We start from the raw sequence: 16,787 nt of genomic DNA, 5'->3' as shown, positions 1-16,787 counted from the left end.
GCCTTGGTGTCCCTCAATGGTGGACTGTAATCTGTAAGCCAAATAAACCCTTTTTTTTCCCCCAAGTTGCATCTGGTCATGTTTTTTATTTATCATGACTTTCATTTATTACAGCAGCACAAAGCATAGAACACCAATGATACCAGATACCAGAATGCCCCCCAGTGCACCTCAGACACCAGGAAAGACCCTGAGCCTACAAGGTACAAGCTTATCACAAAACAATCAGTGAGGAATGAGAGGGTGCTGGACATGGCTGCTTCCCAGCTAGGGCTGGTGGCTTGGCCACAGCCACAACACCGAAGACAGTACTAGCTTCCCACGTGTGGCACTGGACACAGGTAACCAACTGTAAAATGAAACCATGGATAGGCTCAGGTCACCAAGACCAAAACCATTTTACTAAAAAACCAGAATCAATCTGTAAAGGTTTATCCAAGTTGATTAACTTTCAACAGAAACATTTATTTTAATACTTTCTTCTTCCAAATAACAATCATAGTTTCAAACAATCTAGAAGTAAATTTTATATTATGTCACTTTTCAATATTGCCTGAAAAAGTCTGGGCCTGAAAAATCTGACGAGATTGTATTGCAGGAACACACTTAGACCATCAGGTCAAAAGGTCACACTAGAAATACTATCTTTGGCATGCATACACACATGCCCACGTGTGTACACAGGCCAACTACACACAACCATGTGCACATACTCCCATGTCCACATACAGGTACATCCCATGTCCACACACGTATGCCTGCCATGCTTGTGTAAGCACATGTACACCTGCACAGGCCCCTCACCTCTCCATGTGTTTGCACATCTATTTCTGAGAAGCTTTTTTAATACCAACCATCCTGTGCAATGATCCACATGAGTCATCATGTACTGAGTCACTTGACGCTTTCTGTACCAAGTCCCACCATAACCCAGCAGAGCATCTTGTCTGAATGCCGCTGGAGACCTGAGAGGCAGTGCAAGATGAGTGGCCTTCCCAGCAGTTGGTCAAGGCACGGCACCCCCACACTGGAGGACTCGGGAAGTGGGGTGCGTGTTAGCACAGCATGCTTTAGCCAGAAGGCCCCAGATCACCACCACACCCTAACAAGATCGGCTGCTGTGCCATGGCACACAGAGGCAGGGGTGCTTCTCAGCCGTCCACAAGCCGCTGTACTTCTCCTCCAGACCCTGCGTGCTGAGATGGGCTTCAGGACAGGCCACGTGCTGACCCATCACATCAGAAGTTGGGAAGATATGCAACTTCCTGGCTCTACACCAGGTCTTCCAACTCTTCATGGAAAATAATCAAATTCAAAGGCAACACAAAAGTCATGTGCAGCGCCTGGAAGCCAGGAGCTGGGGACAGTGTCAGCAGAAGGAGTTGTGACGACCACACACACGGGTAACAGAAAGCCAGCTCATTACTTTATTACATTTTAGTGCTTCCTTAAAATAAATATGGTAACATCAAGTGCACAGTGAGAAATGAAGACACACGGGGGACAGTTGGTGACAGGCGGTCACAGACTTTAATGCTCACACAGTGCCACCCCGACTGGATACACAGTCGCCAGGGAAGAGGAGGAGGACCACCTCCTGCCCTCTAGTTTCTGCCCTATGCTCCTTCCCTCTGTCTACCTGGCCCTGCCAGTGGTGACACTCATCAAGTCTCCTCTATTACCTCAATTCTCTCCCGCAATTCAAACAGATTCAAGTAACACTCTCAAAAAGAAATGTGCAAAACTAAGACTCCAGGGTCTTCCCACAGCTGATCCATCGCTGGGCACCTCTGCTCCCCAGGAATGTCTGCTCGGATGGAGTCAACCAGCACAGGGACCAGGAGAAAAGGACCCGAAGCAGCTACATCATTCTGAAATAACTGCAAATAACCACCGAGTTTTTAAAGAGGCAACAAAGAAGAATTACCAACCTCACCTGAGACTGCACACCCCACTGAGCATGCTGCTCCTCCAGAAGCAAGGATTACGGCAGGCAAGCCAGGACATCACAACACCACAAAGGAACCGGCGGCGGCCGCAGGGTGGAAAGTACACTACTATACCAAAATCTGCCTTTATTATTAAAGTGAACCAATCAGCACATTCCCCAGACCTAACCAGTGGTGGCTGAAGCCGGCTTAGGCTGCCTGCTCCCAACGAGGCCAGCGTCAGCTAGCAGTACCCACAACCCTCCCGACTGTGTGGCAGAAATAATCACTCCAAATATGTAAACGTCATTTTAGCAGAAGACAAACTTTGCTGATTTCAGTGCTTTTAGTGAACTGGCATTTTCAGTAAACTTTTTCTGAGCAGCAAGGAACAGGATTTTTTTTTTTTTTCAGAAATCTTAGAACTGGATATAAAGGTTGGCAGTAGACACAGTCAATAAATATCATACAATTTCTAAAATGAAAAAGATTTCCCATACGAACTCCTTTTATGAAGACATTCAAACACCCTGACCCGAGAGAGAGCCTCGGCCCTATAATCACGCACGATTACAGCTGGCCAACGTGGGGCATCAGGCAATGTGCAAAGGGGTGGGTGAGGGAGGCCAGAGAGCAGATCACATTTAACTTATCCTGAAGAACTTCAAGTGAGGGGGCCACAGCCCAGGACCTCACTCCATGATGTCCCTTATTCTGGGGATCTCAGTGGTCAGCAGGGCCACAGCAGCTGTGCCCACGAAAGCACAGCACTCACTCCTGTATATTCCATGCCCAGCATCCATGTGCGCAGGGGTGAGAGGATCTTCTCTGTTCTGTAGGAACCTCTGTAAAAAACTGTCCGTGGCTCCTCACACTTCGTACCAAATGGATGAAAATAATAAATAGGGATCCCACCAGTGCATCCTCTCAGTCCTGGTTGCCATGGTCACTTACGAGTCTGGGTTTTCTTTGGCACTGTGGGCCGCTTGGGCTGCCACAAGTGGTTATGGATTGTGAGTGCATCCACACTGACGGACATGGTCTTGGCTGGGATCAGGTTAAACTGCTTTCGGTCTGAGCTGTATTTATACAGTTTGTCAATCATCTTCTTGGTGATGCTCTTTGGCCCCGTGCCAGTGAGTTTGTAGATTTCTTCAGTGTCAGGTTGGTAGCAGTAAAGCGCCCTGAACTGGCACCCCGCGTCTCGGAACAGAATGATGTAGTGGTTGGCATCACACTTCTCCAGCTCCTGGGGAGTGGGAAGAGATGGAAACACTGAATGACAATCTTACACCCCAGGTCACCGTAACTGCCCCATAGGCAGGTGTTATTCCAAGGCAGTAAGGGTCCAATAGCACCCACTTCTAAGAAAAGCTAAAACGAGTCCAGCACAGCCTCCTTACTTTAAAAAGTTATGGTTGGCCACTTGATAGAACATCAGGTGCCAACGAGATTTCACTAGTCTAAGTAAGCAAGGAAAAAGGCTGCTGAGACAAACTGAAGAATCACAATAGACTATGTTTCACAGCATTACACTTTAGAGAAACACAAATCAAAATCAAGTGAGCACCACTTCACGGACTCCAGAACGGCTAAAATAAAAGACTGTGTAGTCACCATGAAAGGATTCTAGCTATTCTACACACACTGTGGACAAAGAGTTTTCATGTGGCCCAGCGATTCCTATTTTTCACACACACACACACACACACACACACACACACACACACACACGAAAAGAGAAAACAGATCCATGCCAAAACTCAGATGCTTGCTATCTATAGATGAATGTTGACATATCCCACATATCCATCCAATGATGAAAGACCTACCTATACAGAGGTCTATAATTAAACATGAAAATGAATATTTAGGCACACATAACCACACTTCTAAACTTCAAAAGCAGGGAGCCAAATAAAAAAAGACAGACCCAAAGGCTACACTGTGTGTCTGTGTGTGTTGCACATGTGAAGGTTAGAGCACACCTTTCAGGAGTCTTTTCTTTCCTTTGACCATGGTATCTGCAAATCAGACTCAGATCACTGGGTTTGCACAGCAAGTGCTTTCACCCACTGAGCCATTTCACTAGTCCCCAAAGTCATGTATTCTAGGACTCTATCTACATGCAAAGTCCAGAAGAGGGAAATCCAAGGAGACAGGATGCAGATCAGTGACTGCACTGTTCTACTGAATATACTAAAACCCACTGAGTTATGGCTTTCAAAAGGTGGATTTTCCTAAGCCTAGGAACTGTAGCCATGCGGTTGGATTCTATAGAAGGTAATGTATGGTAACTGCTCTTTCAAGTATGTTTGAGAACATGTCACCCAGACACCTTAGAGAATAAGGATAACCCTGAAGGTCACTGACCTCCATTTGTTAACAGTAGCATGCCAGCTAAGCCTTTTCATCTTCACAATCCTCTTCAAGCTGGTGTAGTACCTACTTTTCAGGAGTGGCTCTGTGCAACATTTATTGGCCTCCTGAAATTCAATTAGCCCCCTTTGAAGATACCTTAAAATTTATGAGTCTGAATGTAGCCATTATGAGACCATTAGTTATGCTCCTTGTGAGCTGCCTGTTTTTTCTTTATGGTTCTTAGTTGTTCTTTTGCAGAGCTACCAGCTTAAGTCGTACTGGGATCAAGAAAAATGGGCCTTGGTGGTTCGTGTTCCTGGAGTTATATCCATGCCAGTGGATGCCCACATGCTCCAGAAGAGAATTTGACATTGCTGTTGCCATTGTTGCTGTTATAGCAGTGGCGGCCACTGCTGTTACTGTTTCTGGGATTACCATTTCATAATTGCTTACTACAGCTAGCACAGTGGAGACCCTGGCAGCAAAAGTAGCTACCACAGTTAGTTAATCTTTCATTCTATTGGGCATGATAAATTTAATTCAATAGTTATAGACAATTCAATTGGCTTTGAAAATTATAAATTTATAAACTCAAGATCCATTTGCTTCTGGGATACCATCTTACAAGGACTCCAATTTGCAATAAGGCTTGTTAAGGAAGGGAATGGCTCAGTTGCCTTTAGTCTACTGGCTATGGGTGGGTTAGGACTTCTGTTGGTCTTTTCTGTGTCGAACATACAGATTGCAAGCCCAGTGCCACTTTGAGATCTTTGGCAGCAGTTAATTCTGCAGCTCACACACGATTGAGCCTGTATGATAATGAGTATTCAGAGATGGGTAATACCTGGGGGACACTCACCAACCTAAGACAGAGCGCCTGTGTGGCTCTGGGCAGGCGTCTCCATGACGGGTAAGGTGACCTGATGACGTCCCATGCAACCTAAGTCAGAAGCTCATTTTCTAGTAAAAGGGGACCTGTAGGTCCCTGGCCCCCGTTTTGGGTAACTGTTGCCTTGCTTGCTGACCTTGACCTTGATATCCTCCCTATGCTAATTCCCTGCCGGGTTCCACCCTCCTGAATGCTTAAGGGAAGTTCCTTGTCTGTGTATCCTGCATAAGGGGTGTTAACAGCTTAGATGCAAGATTGTAAAACATCGGTAGCGAACTTTTGCCCTCTGGGGTTCTCCCATTATGCTGTAAGCCTGTATTTAAGACCTCCTCCCTCCTTCAATAAACGACATTCAGCAAAAAATTTTAAAAAATTAAAAAAAAAAAAAGGTGGATTTTGTGGTCTGGAACCTGGATCTCCCCCTTCCTGCCCCCAACCCTGAGACAGGATTTTCTGTGTGTCCCTGACTGTCCTGGAAATTGCTCTATAGCCCAGCCTAGCTGGTCTCAGAAATCCACCTGCCTCCCAAGTGCTGGTATTAAAGGCGTGCACCACCACTGGCATGGAACCAGATCCTAATACAGCAAAAGAACCTGAAGCTAATACAACAAATGATGATGTTGCTACCAGGCTTGCTGAAGGTGTATAAGAATAGACATGCATACCGGTGGACATAGTGCATTCCTCCAGTTAAACTGCTATGCCACCAGTTCCACAGTGGCTGGGCTCCTCAACTCTCCAGGCATCACTTACTGGGAGCACTACAATCTCAGCCTGCTATCTCCAGCAGGTGCAAGGGAGATTCTGGGACCATGTGACACACACAGGGTACACCAGACTGAAAGGAGGTTCCAGTTCTTGCCCATAAAACCAAAAAATTTTAAAGATTTATAAACATGTAAAACAATGCCTTATGATTCTTGGCTTTAGAAAAGACAATTTTCATAAATACATGTGATTTTGTCAATGTAATGGATTTATTGTGTTTAGTTATTTCATAGTAGTAGTGTGTCCATGTGTATGATGTAAGGAAGTGTACATGTGTGGAGGTGAAAGGACAACTATCTGCAGCTGGTTCTCTCCTTTCATCTATACATGTGTTCTGGGGATCAAACGCATATTGTCAGGCCTGTATTGCAGACACTGTCACTCACTGAGTGTTTTACCTGCATGTATGTCTGTGTACCACATATGTGCTAATGTCCATGAAAGCCAGAAGAGGGCATTAGATCCCCTAGTGTTGGAGTTATAAACTGTTGTGAGCTTCAATGAGGGTGCCAGGAACCGAACCCTGGCTTCTAGAAGAGCAGCCAGTACTCTTAACCGCTGAGCCATCTCTCCAGCCATCATGAATTTACAAATTTTTAAAAGATTAAGTGGAAAAAGAAAATCTAAGTCTGTATACATAACACTGACCTCAACTCTAACAGTGTTGAAATATGACCGGAATGAGCCCGTCAGGAAGAAGAATACCATCTCTAGGAATTGTGGATGTTAGGTTCCTGAGCAATAAAGAATGTATAGTACAGTTCCTGGGCCATGACCAGTCTAACTTAGCAGCTGGTGTGTAGCACTGTGAGGAAGCTGGAATTTCAACTTCCTGTGTATCCAAATCACTGGCCGACAGGAAGGCTCCCTGTACCTAACCTACTGATCATCATATTAACTCTGCCTTCCCTCTAGAGTTTGTTTGACATGGCAGATTGGGTATCATATGACCAACCCTAGATAAAAATTCTCAAAAAGGGTTTTCCTATGCAGAAAATATGACACCCAGTTGTGCCACATGCACCTAGGGGAGGCAAGCCAAGGGACCACCTGCACATAGACGTATACCCCATGCCTGCATCTTCTTGGTACAGGTGGTAATAGAACTGAGTCAAGAGGTTTTCTGCATGTCTGAAGGGAAGGTGTTCTCAGGGCCATGATGCCAGTACAGACAGCCTCTCTGTATGAAAATCTTCATGAAGAGAGAAGTCTGATCACAGGCCACTCTGTCCCTAATCACATCCGAGACTGGACCAGTGGGAGGAGACATGTACATTGATTTAGTCGAAACAGCTCACATTCTCTTTTACAAAGTGGCCATGCACTGGCCCTCAGGACCAGAAGAGGCCGTGGTGAAGTGAAGGGACTGAGGAAAGCACCCAGAAAGAACTCGGACCTCCCTCCCTCCCTCCCTCCCATGCCAGAACTCCTGCACCAAGCGGGCCGAGGCCCACAGTGCCCATTCATTCCTCTTCACCAGAGCACCAGTAGAGCCTGCTAGAGCCAGAGAGAGCTGAGAGTTCCACCTTTCCAATGTGTGTAGCTATGGCAGTGATTCATTCCATAACCTTCTTCCATTCCTTATTTTCTATTCTTTAAATTCCACCCTCCCACGTGAGTCTCTTGATGACTCTGTGCACTGTCCACTCGGGTTATAGCATTGATGTTCACGCTTCCCCACCTGGTTTACTATGAAGCCTTCTGTACTCTATGGCCACATCACAGGACTTCTTACTCCCACCATTTTTATTCTTGCTCTCATTCTTATCCCCTCCTCTTTTTTTTAAATTACATTTTTATTTATTTGTGCTGGGGAACACACATGTTGAGGTCAGAGAACAACTTGCAGGAGTTAATTCTCTCCTTCCACTATGTGAGTCCTGTGGATCTGAAAACTCAGGTTTTAAGATTTAGTGACAAGCACCTTTACCCTTGGCCCACTCTTTTTAATTCATAACTGTCACCTTCCATAGCTCTAACAATCTCTAAAATCTGTAAAACTGGAGTCGTCCAATTTTGCCCACATTGAGGGTTTTTCCTTTTCAAACTCTATCTAATATTTAATCTTACCTTATCCACCCTCCCTCCCTCCCTCTCACTACCAATCTTAACTAAGATCTGCGTACACTCTATACTATCCTTGGACGTTTATCCTCCAGCAGTTACTGAAGTCAAAGGGGCCACTGTGGTTAATATGTGTTAATCCATATGCAGTGATAATAAGCAGCTGTGGGTAGCTGCTCTAGCATTTAACACCACATTCAGGGAATAATAAGAGTTTAGACCAGGTACTGAGCTCCTTCGGGGAGGATCCATCTTCTGAACTGCACACTCAACACTACCACATCTCAACTGAACACTGTATACTTCAGCTGAAAGACTACAGCTGACTTAAGCAATGAAACACCAGATTCATCAATCCCAATACAGTAACAAGAAATATAAAAAATGGGAGGTGTAAAGATGGTTCAGTAGTTAAAAGTACTTCCTGATTTTCCAGAGGATGGGAGTTCGATTCCCAGAACCCACATGGTGCCTAACAACTATCCATAACTCCAGTTCTGGAGGATCTGTCACCCTCTTCTGGCCAACTTGGGCACCATATGATACACAGACTGACACAGAGGTAAAACAAATATATATAAAATAAAAATAAACATTTTAAAAAGATATTATACATGCACATATTATATATACTATAAAAGCAATATGTATATTCTATATATTATACACACATATCTATACATGTGTATATAAATATATAAAAACAAGACAACATAACTCCACCAAAAACTAATCAAGTCCTAAAATGAGAGTTATATGAAATTCCAGAGAATTCAAAATAATAATTAAAAGTCTTTCCAAAGACACAAATAGGGCCAAGTGAACAAAATAAGGCCATGGATGGTACGAAAGAAATGCAACAAAGAGAACACTGCAGAAAAGCCTGTCTGAAGTGCTAGGAACAAAGAGCACTGAGGACAGAATATGCGCCCCTGAAGGAACTGAAACCATCAAACAAGGACAAAAACAAAATAGTGCACCATTGAGAATTCCAAGACATACGGACACTCAGAAAGGACAAAACCTACAGGTACAGGGGTAGAAAAATCTCATTCCAAAGGCATACAAGACATTTTCCCAAGATTACAAACAGTAAGTTTCCCAGAGTTAGGAAAAGAGAATCCACACCCAGGAGGCATTCGGGACACCAAATGGACCATAAAACCACCTCCTTCATCATGTCATAACAAACATGAATACAGGACAAAGAAAGGAGCAAGAGCAAAACACCCGAACGCCAGCCCTTGAGGAGACCCAGCAGTGCTGAGTGTGCAGCTCAGCAGCTCACGGTCCCTAGTGCACTCTGAGTGTGATGTTACTAGTGGAGCAGCTGCAAACTGCTGGCCACTATCACTGTGCAATGACAGCACTCTCCCTCAACTAGAGAAAGGAGGGGACTCAAATACAAGAGCCACAAAACGGCAAAAGTCAACACACAACTTTCAGAACTAATGCTGAATATTAACCCTCAATTCCACAATCAAAAACCAGACTCATACAGACCTCCTCACAAAGATAGACATGTTCCCTGATGAACAGATGAAAAATTCTCAACAAATCATTTGCAAACTAAATTCAAGAACACATCAAAAAGATCATTCACCATGATCAAGCTGGCTTTGTTCCAGAGATACAGGAATTATTCGATATACATAAAGCAATAAATGTTTTAAATTATGTAAGTGGTCTCAAGGACAAAAATCACAGGTCACATTGATAGGCACAGAAAAGACTTTTGATGAAATCTAGCATCCCTGCATGTTAAAAGTGCTGAAAAAGGTCTGGAAATGGTTCAGCGGTTGAGAGCACTGGTTGCTCTAGCAGAGGACCTGGATTTGGTTTCCAGCACCTACACAGTGGTTCACAATCATCTCTAATTCTAGTTCCAGGGGATCCAATGCCCTCTCCTTACCTCCACAGGCACCAGGAACGCATGTGATACACATACATACATACACTTAAAATAAATAAATCTGAGGAAGGGAAGGGAGGGGAGGGGGGAAGGGGAGGGGAGGGAGGGGAGGGGAGGGAGGGGAAGGGAAGGGAAGGGAAGGGGAGGGGAGGGGAGGGGAGGGGAGGGGAGGGGAGGGGGGGAAGGGAAGGGAAGGGAAGGGAAGGGGAGGGGAGGGGAGGGGAGGGGAGGGGAGGGGAGGGGAGGGGAGGGGAGGGGAGGGGAGGGGAGGGGAGGGGAGGGGAGGGGGGGGAAGGGAAGGGAAGGGAAGGGAAGGGAAGGGAAGGGGAGGGGAGGGGAGGGGAGGGAAGGGGGGGGAAGGGAAGGGGGGGGAAGGGAAGGGAAGGGAAGGGAAGGGAAGGGAAGGGAAGGGGAGGGGAGGGGAGGGGAGGGGAGGGAAGGGGGGGGAAGGGAAGGGGGGGGAAGGGAAGGGAAGGGAAGGGAAGGGAAGGGAAGGGAAGGGGAGGGGAGGGGAGGGGAGGGAAGGGAAGGGAAGGGAAGGGAAGGGAAGGGAAGGGAAGGGAAGGGAAGGGAAGGGGAGGGAAGGGGAAGGGGAAGGAAGAATCCTGAAAAAAAACAAGAACAGAAGAAACATAACTCAGGATGACAAAGACTGTTGTGGTAGTTTGAATGTAATTGGCCCCCATAAGCTCACAGGGAGTGGCACTACTAGGAGGTGTGGCCTTCTTAGAGGAAGTGTGTCACTGTGAGGGCAGGCTTTGAGGTTTTCTATGCTCAAGATACCGGCCCATGACAAAGTCCACTTCCTTTTGTCTTCTGATCAAGATGTAGCCACATCATGTCTGCATACACGCCATCATGTCCCACAATGATGACAATGGACTGAACCTCTGAACTGTAAGCAAGCCACCCCACTTAAATGTTTTCTTTATAAGAGTTTCCATGGTCATGGTGTGTTTCCACAGCAATAGAAACCCTAACTAAGATAGCTGTGTATTTCCAGTCTATAGTCAACATTGTTTTACATAGGGACAAAGTCAGAAAGCAGTTCCCCTAAAGTTAGGAAAAAGACCTAGTACCCACTGTCTCTACCCTTATTCAATACAATACTGGAAATCTTAGCTCAAGCAGTAAGATAAGCAAATAAAAGGGATACAAATTGGAAAGGATGAAGTTGAATATCTCTATTCATGGTGATAGGGTCCTATACATAAGAAATCCTAAAGACTGCACCAGAAAACTCTTAGATCTGATAAACTCTTTCATCACAGTGACAGGAAACAAAATTAACATACAAAAATCAGTAGCCTTCCTATATACCAGCAGCAAACAAACTGAAAAGTAAATAATCCCATTCACAATGGTCTTTATAAAAAAAAATTAAAAAAAAAAAAAAAAAACAGCCGAATACTGTGGCACACAACTTTAGTCTGAGCACTTTGGAAGGCAGAGGCAGGCAGATCTCAAAAGTTCAAGGCCAGCCTGGTCCACACAGCAAGTTCCAGGACAGCCTGGGCTACACAGAGAAACCCTGCCTTGAAAATTGCCCCCCCACCAAAATCCCACAACACACAAACACACACACACAGAACCTCCTAAAAGAACCTCCCCCCCCCAAAAAAGAGCCTGTAAACAAGCAACCTTGGAACGACACTAACCAAGGATGTAAAAGACCTCTAAGCCTGGCCTAGTGGCGCACACCTTTAATTTCAGCACTCAGGAGGCAGAAGCAGGAGGACCCCTGAGTTCGAGGCCAGCCTGGTCTACAGAGCAAGTCCCAGGACAGCCAGGGCTACACAGAGAGATCTTGTCTCAAGAAAATAAAACAAAACAAACAAACAAAAAACAAGACCTCTATTAATGAAAACTTTAAGACACCAAAGAAAGAGAGAGAAAAATACTAGAAGATGAAAGGCTTCCTGTGCTCATAGACTAGTAGGATTACTATTGTGAAAACGGTCATCCTATCAAAAGCAATCGACACATTCAATGCAATTCCAAGCAAAATCCCAGTGACATTCTTCACAGAAATAGAAAAAATAACCTTAAAATTCAAATGGAAGTACCAAAGACCCTAGATAGAAAAGCAATCCTGAGCAAAAAGAAGAGATGGTACCCCTTACCTGACTTCAAAACACACTCCAAAGCCACATTCTTGTCATGGTGTAACACTAAGACAGACATGAATACCATCAGAGGAGAAGAGAAGACCCAGATATAAGGCTACACAACTACTGCCATGTGTTGTTCTAATAAAAAAAATTTTAATGTGTATCAGTGTTTTGCTTGTATGTATGTATGCATACCACATGTGTGTCTGGTACCAAGGAGGCCAAAAGAGAGTAGTGGATCCCCCGGAATCAGTTACAGATGGTTGTGCCATGCACATATGGGAAGCACTAATTAGACTCAGTGGGTTATTCAAAGAGGAAGAGAAGGAAGAGATGGAATTGGGATGGAATGGGGGGGCGGGGAGAAAGAGGTGGGTATAATCAAAATACACTGTATACATGTATGAAATTCTCAAAGAATACATTTAAAAATTATATATGAAAATAAATAAAAGACAAAAGGAGAGGGGAAGGAGAGAGGGGGAATGGAAGAGAGATGGGGGATGGGTTGGCAGGAGGGAAGGAACAAGCTCTTCCGGAGGTACCAATTTTACTACTAAAAACAAGCAAATAAGGAAGAGGGCTTAGTTGTAACTACGAAAACATCATTTCTGATGAAAGACAGAGCAGTGTTGTGTATTTGTCTTATACCCCAAGGCCAGCAACACATTCATAACCCCCCTGAAATAGGGGCATTTGCTTTCATAGCTTTCTCTTACCAGAATTCCATTCCTGCCAAGTTAAGGAACCATGCTAGAGCTCATCCCTAAATTTCAGGTGACCACATCCAGAGACCTGGGTATGCATCTTGTCCAAGGTCAGCACACTGTTCAGAGAAATCTAACTTTCCCCTCCACTAACTGTGCCTCCTCTGTTCCAGACAGGACCCAAAGTCACTCCTAACTCAGGTCTCATTTGCTCCCTATGAAATCAGGACACTTTCCAGGCTCTGTCCTCTAAAGGTAGTCAGGAGTACACTCCTCCCCTAGAGCTCCCTCCAGAGGTCCTGCTCCTCACTCACCTGCTCCCTCTGACCCTCTGAGAGGTAAAATCAGTTCTTGTCTTCCTCTGCTCATTTCCATTTTACTTGGGGTAAAGCCAGTCTTGGTCTTGCCTTGGCCCGCAGAGGCCCAGTGCCCTGGGACTTCTGACCAGACCCTGAGCCCAGAGTCCCTCTCTCACCTGCCCCTAAACTGCATGCCCTGTCTTTCTTGCAACTGCTTGAGTGTCAGCTGTTCTGAAGACCTACAAGGCCCAGGCTGAAGCTCTACCCAAGGCCCTGTTGCTGCTGCTGTGTACTTTTTCAGTTCCCTTGTTTCCTATCTGAAGCCCATACCCTGTGACTCCACATCTGATGGGAATCAGACATTCACACTAACCTTTCAAGTCAGTGGCTGTCTTCATGCATTACTCACAGAACCATCATGGATTCCATCATCATGATTCCTCCCTGGAGAGTGGCCCACTCAATGTACCTGTCCATCCTGGGCCACTGCACACTGTTCACCAATATCCGCACTCTGTAAGGATTCACTGTGCAGATGTGGGCCTCCCTCCTCACCACCCAGACTGAAAGCTCGCAACTGTACAAAGCATGGCAAACCCTAACTTTGACCTTTACTTTCTCACTGCCTTCTGGGTCCTTGTAGCTGGTAAGGCTATTAACATCTTTTCTTGTTCTTTTGCTGAGACAAAGTTTCATACTACAGTCCAGGCTAGCCTCAAACTCACAGTAATCCTCCTGCCTCATCCTGTAAGTGCTGCGATTATAGGCATGAACTACTATACCCAGACCTGGCTGTAGCAGCAGACACAGACAGCCTCAGGGAAGCTGACAACCAACACAGTAAAGACAAGTCATATTTCACCTGACATAACTTTTAAGTTCTTGGTGACTCAGGTGCCCAAAGTGCCCCCAAGGCCTACCCTTCACTGTAACTCCTGCCACCAACCATGGACACTCACTAGCAGACTGCAGCATCACCTGCCTGCTTTCTGTCTCAAGTGCATTGTCCTCAGTGACCAAACTATTTATACTTGTTCTTCATTTAAAAACTATCTAACCTACTCTTGGGGAAGGGGTGTGGTTGATAGCAAGGGACTTGTCTACTATGCAAATATAATGCTCTGGGTTCCACTGCCAGGACCAAAATAAAAACAACACCACCACCAAAACAACATACCATATATTCCCCCCACAGAAAGAAATACGGGCCATTGGACCAGGGTCCTGGTCCTCTCATGGCCCACACACCATGGATGCCACAAACAGAAGTATCTTCTTTCCCAGCTGGAAAGCCTTGTGTTTAGGTTTGTCCCACATGAAACCATTAATAGACTTTTTAATGAATCAAAGCTCCATCCTTCTCTACCTTTCAAAATTCCTTTCTTCTGTGGGGGCCCAAGCCCTACTCCCTGGTAATCAGGAGAAAAAGACTCCATGTCTATTGAGTAACAGGGTAGCTTAAAATAACAGAAAGAGAAGATACCTCTAAGCAAACACCAAGGGCTAACAGAATTTGTAATCTACAAGCACCTTTTATTCTACATATAACCATCATGAAATTTGACACTTGCCTCCAATATTGAATTCTTGTGAGGTTCATTCACTTTTCCAGCCAGACAGCAGTGGGAGATGGCATTGTGAATAATTGGTTTGTTTGATTTGCTACTGGGCTCCTTAAAGAGTTTAGGACCTAAAAAAATCAGATCAAGAATTGCAAAATTAGTAACAAGGTCAAACACACACAAAAGAGCAACACTTTTCTCAGAAGTAAAATACAGAAAGCTATGATCGCCAGGCGGTGGTGGCGCACGCCTTTAATCCCAGCACTCGGGAGGCAGAGCCAGGCGGATCTCTGTGAGTTCGAGGCCAGCCTGGTCTCCAAAGCGAGTTCCAGGAAAGGCGCAAAGCTACACAGAGAAACCCTGTCTCGAAAAAAACCAAAAAAAAAAAAAAAAAAAAAAAGCTGTGATGATGGACAACTATGCAATTTTGAAAACAGACCATAAGGGCCTCTTCAAATCTACTCAAAAGAATTTGCAGTTATAAATTAAAAAAAATATATTAAAGCAATTGTAGCTATTTTCTGACTTGAGTCTCTTTACCATGTAAATAACAAACCCAGAAACCTGAAAATGTAAGGTTCCAAGTGCACAGGGTATGTGATCCGCTTTAGCTCTGCTCTCAAAGTAGCAGGGAGCTGGGACAAATGTGAGGATAGGTCAGGGCCTCTACTGTGCCCCTGCTGTGGACACCCGGCAGTTAGATACAGCTCTGACATTGGATAAGTACTTAATTAAAAAAAGACCTTTTGACCAAAATAAAGATGTAGTTTAAGGAGTGTTACACCCGGGTGCCCCTGTGAGCAATATACCCTAAAGAGGATGGTGGCTGTTACCTGTGTACTCGGCCACAGAGGCCAAAGAGGAAGCTGCCGATGCAGTCTCCCAGTCTCGGTCTGTGCTCCTACTGGGGTTGCGGCTCAGGATGGGTAAGGCTTCCAGTGATTCAACTCTGCAGGAGAAAAAGACAAGGTGCTCAGGCTGCATTTCTCTCCCACCACCATGGCCACCCATACCACCAGGGCAAGAAGCCTGTGGCACTGCGGCAACAGGGCTTTCCTGTGAAGGTGGAGGACTTGCTAAGCTTTTACTAGCCACTGCCAGAGGGTGCCACCATGAGTTCAGGGAGTGAGTGATGCAGGTTCAGCAACAAAGGACCAAGTACAGGTGGCTAACAGCTGTCAAACAAGTGACGAGACCCAGGGAAGGAGGGACCACAGTGGGGCTAGTCTGAAAACCCATACTCTGATTCCTGGCAGGGCTGGGCTACACATGCAGGGACGCTGTATCATGAACAGTAAATACCAAGCCTGAAGACTAAGAAAACTGCTTAGAAGGTAGGCTGATGCTCTCTAGACAGGCTGACAGGGCTGAGAGTAGAATATAGCTGGGTAAGCAACTTCCAAAACAAAACCAGAGCACCATTCAAAGTTCCTCAGGAGTCCTCCACAAAGTCCGGGATACAAAAAGCCACTAGACACTGAGGAGGCAGGAAAATGCTTCTTCACAGACAACATTCATATGATGCCCATACATGATACCACTCACATGAACCCCAGCTACAACAAGAAGTCAGAAACATGCAGGAGTTCCTGAATTCCAGAAAATTCACTGGACAGGTACCCCCACCACTGCAAAATGACTTTGTAACACAAAGGGGAAGTTGTAACAGCTGTTGGAAAATGGAAAACACCACTTTAAATGATCCAAATAACCCAAAAGCACTGGCCCCTGCCCGACCCACAGCCTGAAAAAGATATTCACACTTCAGGTTGTCCCAGCTGAGAGCAAGTGACTCCATGGGTGGTGGTGGGGCTGCAAAACTGTCAAGATTAGAAAAGATGGAGGACAGTCCTGAATTAACAGCATTTCAACAGATCCAGGCTGGGCAACAGTTGTCAGGGTGTTAGTTATGGGGAACAGATAATAGATGACTAGACAGATTGGGGATCAGAAAAAAAACCGACAGTTTGACAAGTATGATGTTGAGATACACACTGAAGGATGTGGGCGATGGGGCTAGGTGTCACCCTACACTTACAAATGTGTGTGACAAGAAGTGCACACATCTGACAGGAGGTCAAGGGGAAAGACTGAGGGAAGATGTCATAGAAGCTGTCACAGAGCTCTGGTGGGGGTAGGCTGAGTTTCCTCCTAAACACTGCAGAATTGGTTATAAAAGACCTCTC

General features: G+C 45.4%; 1 protein-coding gene across 2 annotated transcripts in view; it reads right to left on the bottom strand.

Moving 5' to 3' along the window:
• Positions 1-1,404: 1,404 nt before the first annotated feature.
• The window catches only part of Camsap1 (calmodulin regulated spectrin associated protein 1), a 71,145-nt gene continuing 55,762 nt past the window's right edge, over positions 1,405-16,787 (bottom strand). For both annotated transcript variants that reach the window (XM_052723144.1, XM_052723143.1), the window contains 3 exons: positions 15,435-15,550; positions 14,611-14,729; positions 1,405-3,177 (listed from right to left, as the gene is read on the bottom strand). In XM_052723144.1, coding sequence (XP_052579104.1) covers positions 2,875-3,177; positions 14,611-14,729; positions 15,435-15,550 — 538 coding nt within the window. In that variant the 3' untranslated portion in view covers positions 1,405-2,874. The remainder of the gene's footprint in view (positions 3,178-14,610; positions 14,730-15,434; positions 15,551-16,787) is intronic.

This window comes from Peromyscus californicus, unplaced genomic scaffold (assembly GCF_007827085.1).
Source record: "Peromyscus californicus insignis strain IS unplaced genomic scaffold, ASM782708v3 Scaffold_7__1_contigs__length_154581171, whole genome shotgun sequence".
NCBI lineage: Eukaryota > Metazoa > Chordata > Mammalia > Rodentia > Cricetidae > Peromyscus > Peromyscus californicus.
This window is presented reverse-complemented; position numbering and strand designations above follow the sequence as displayed.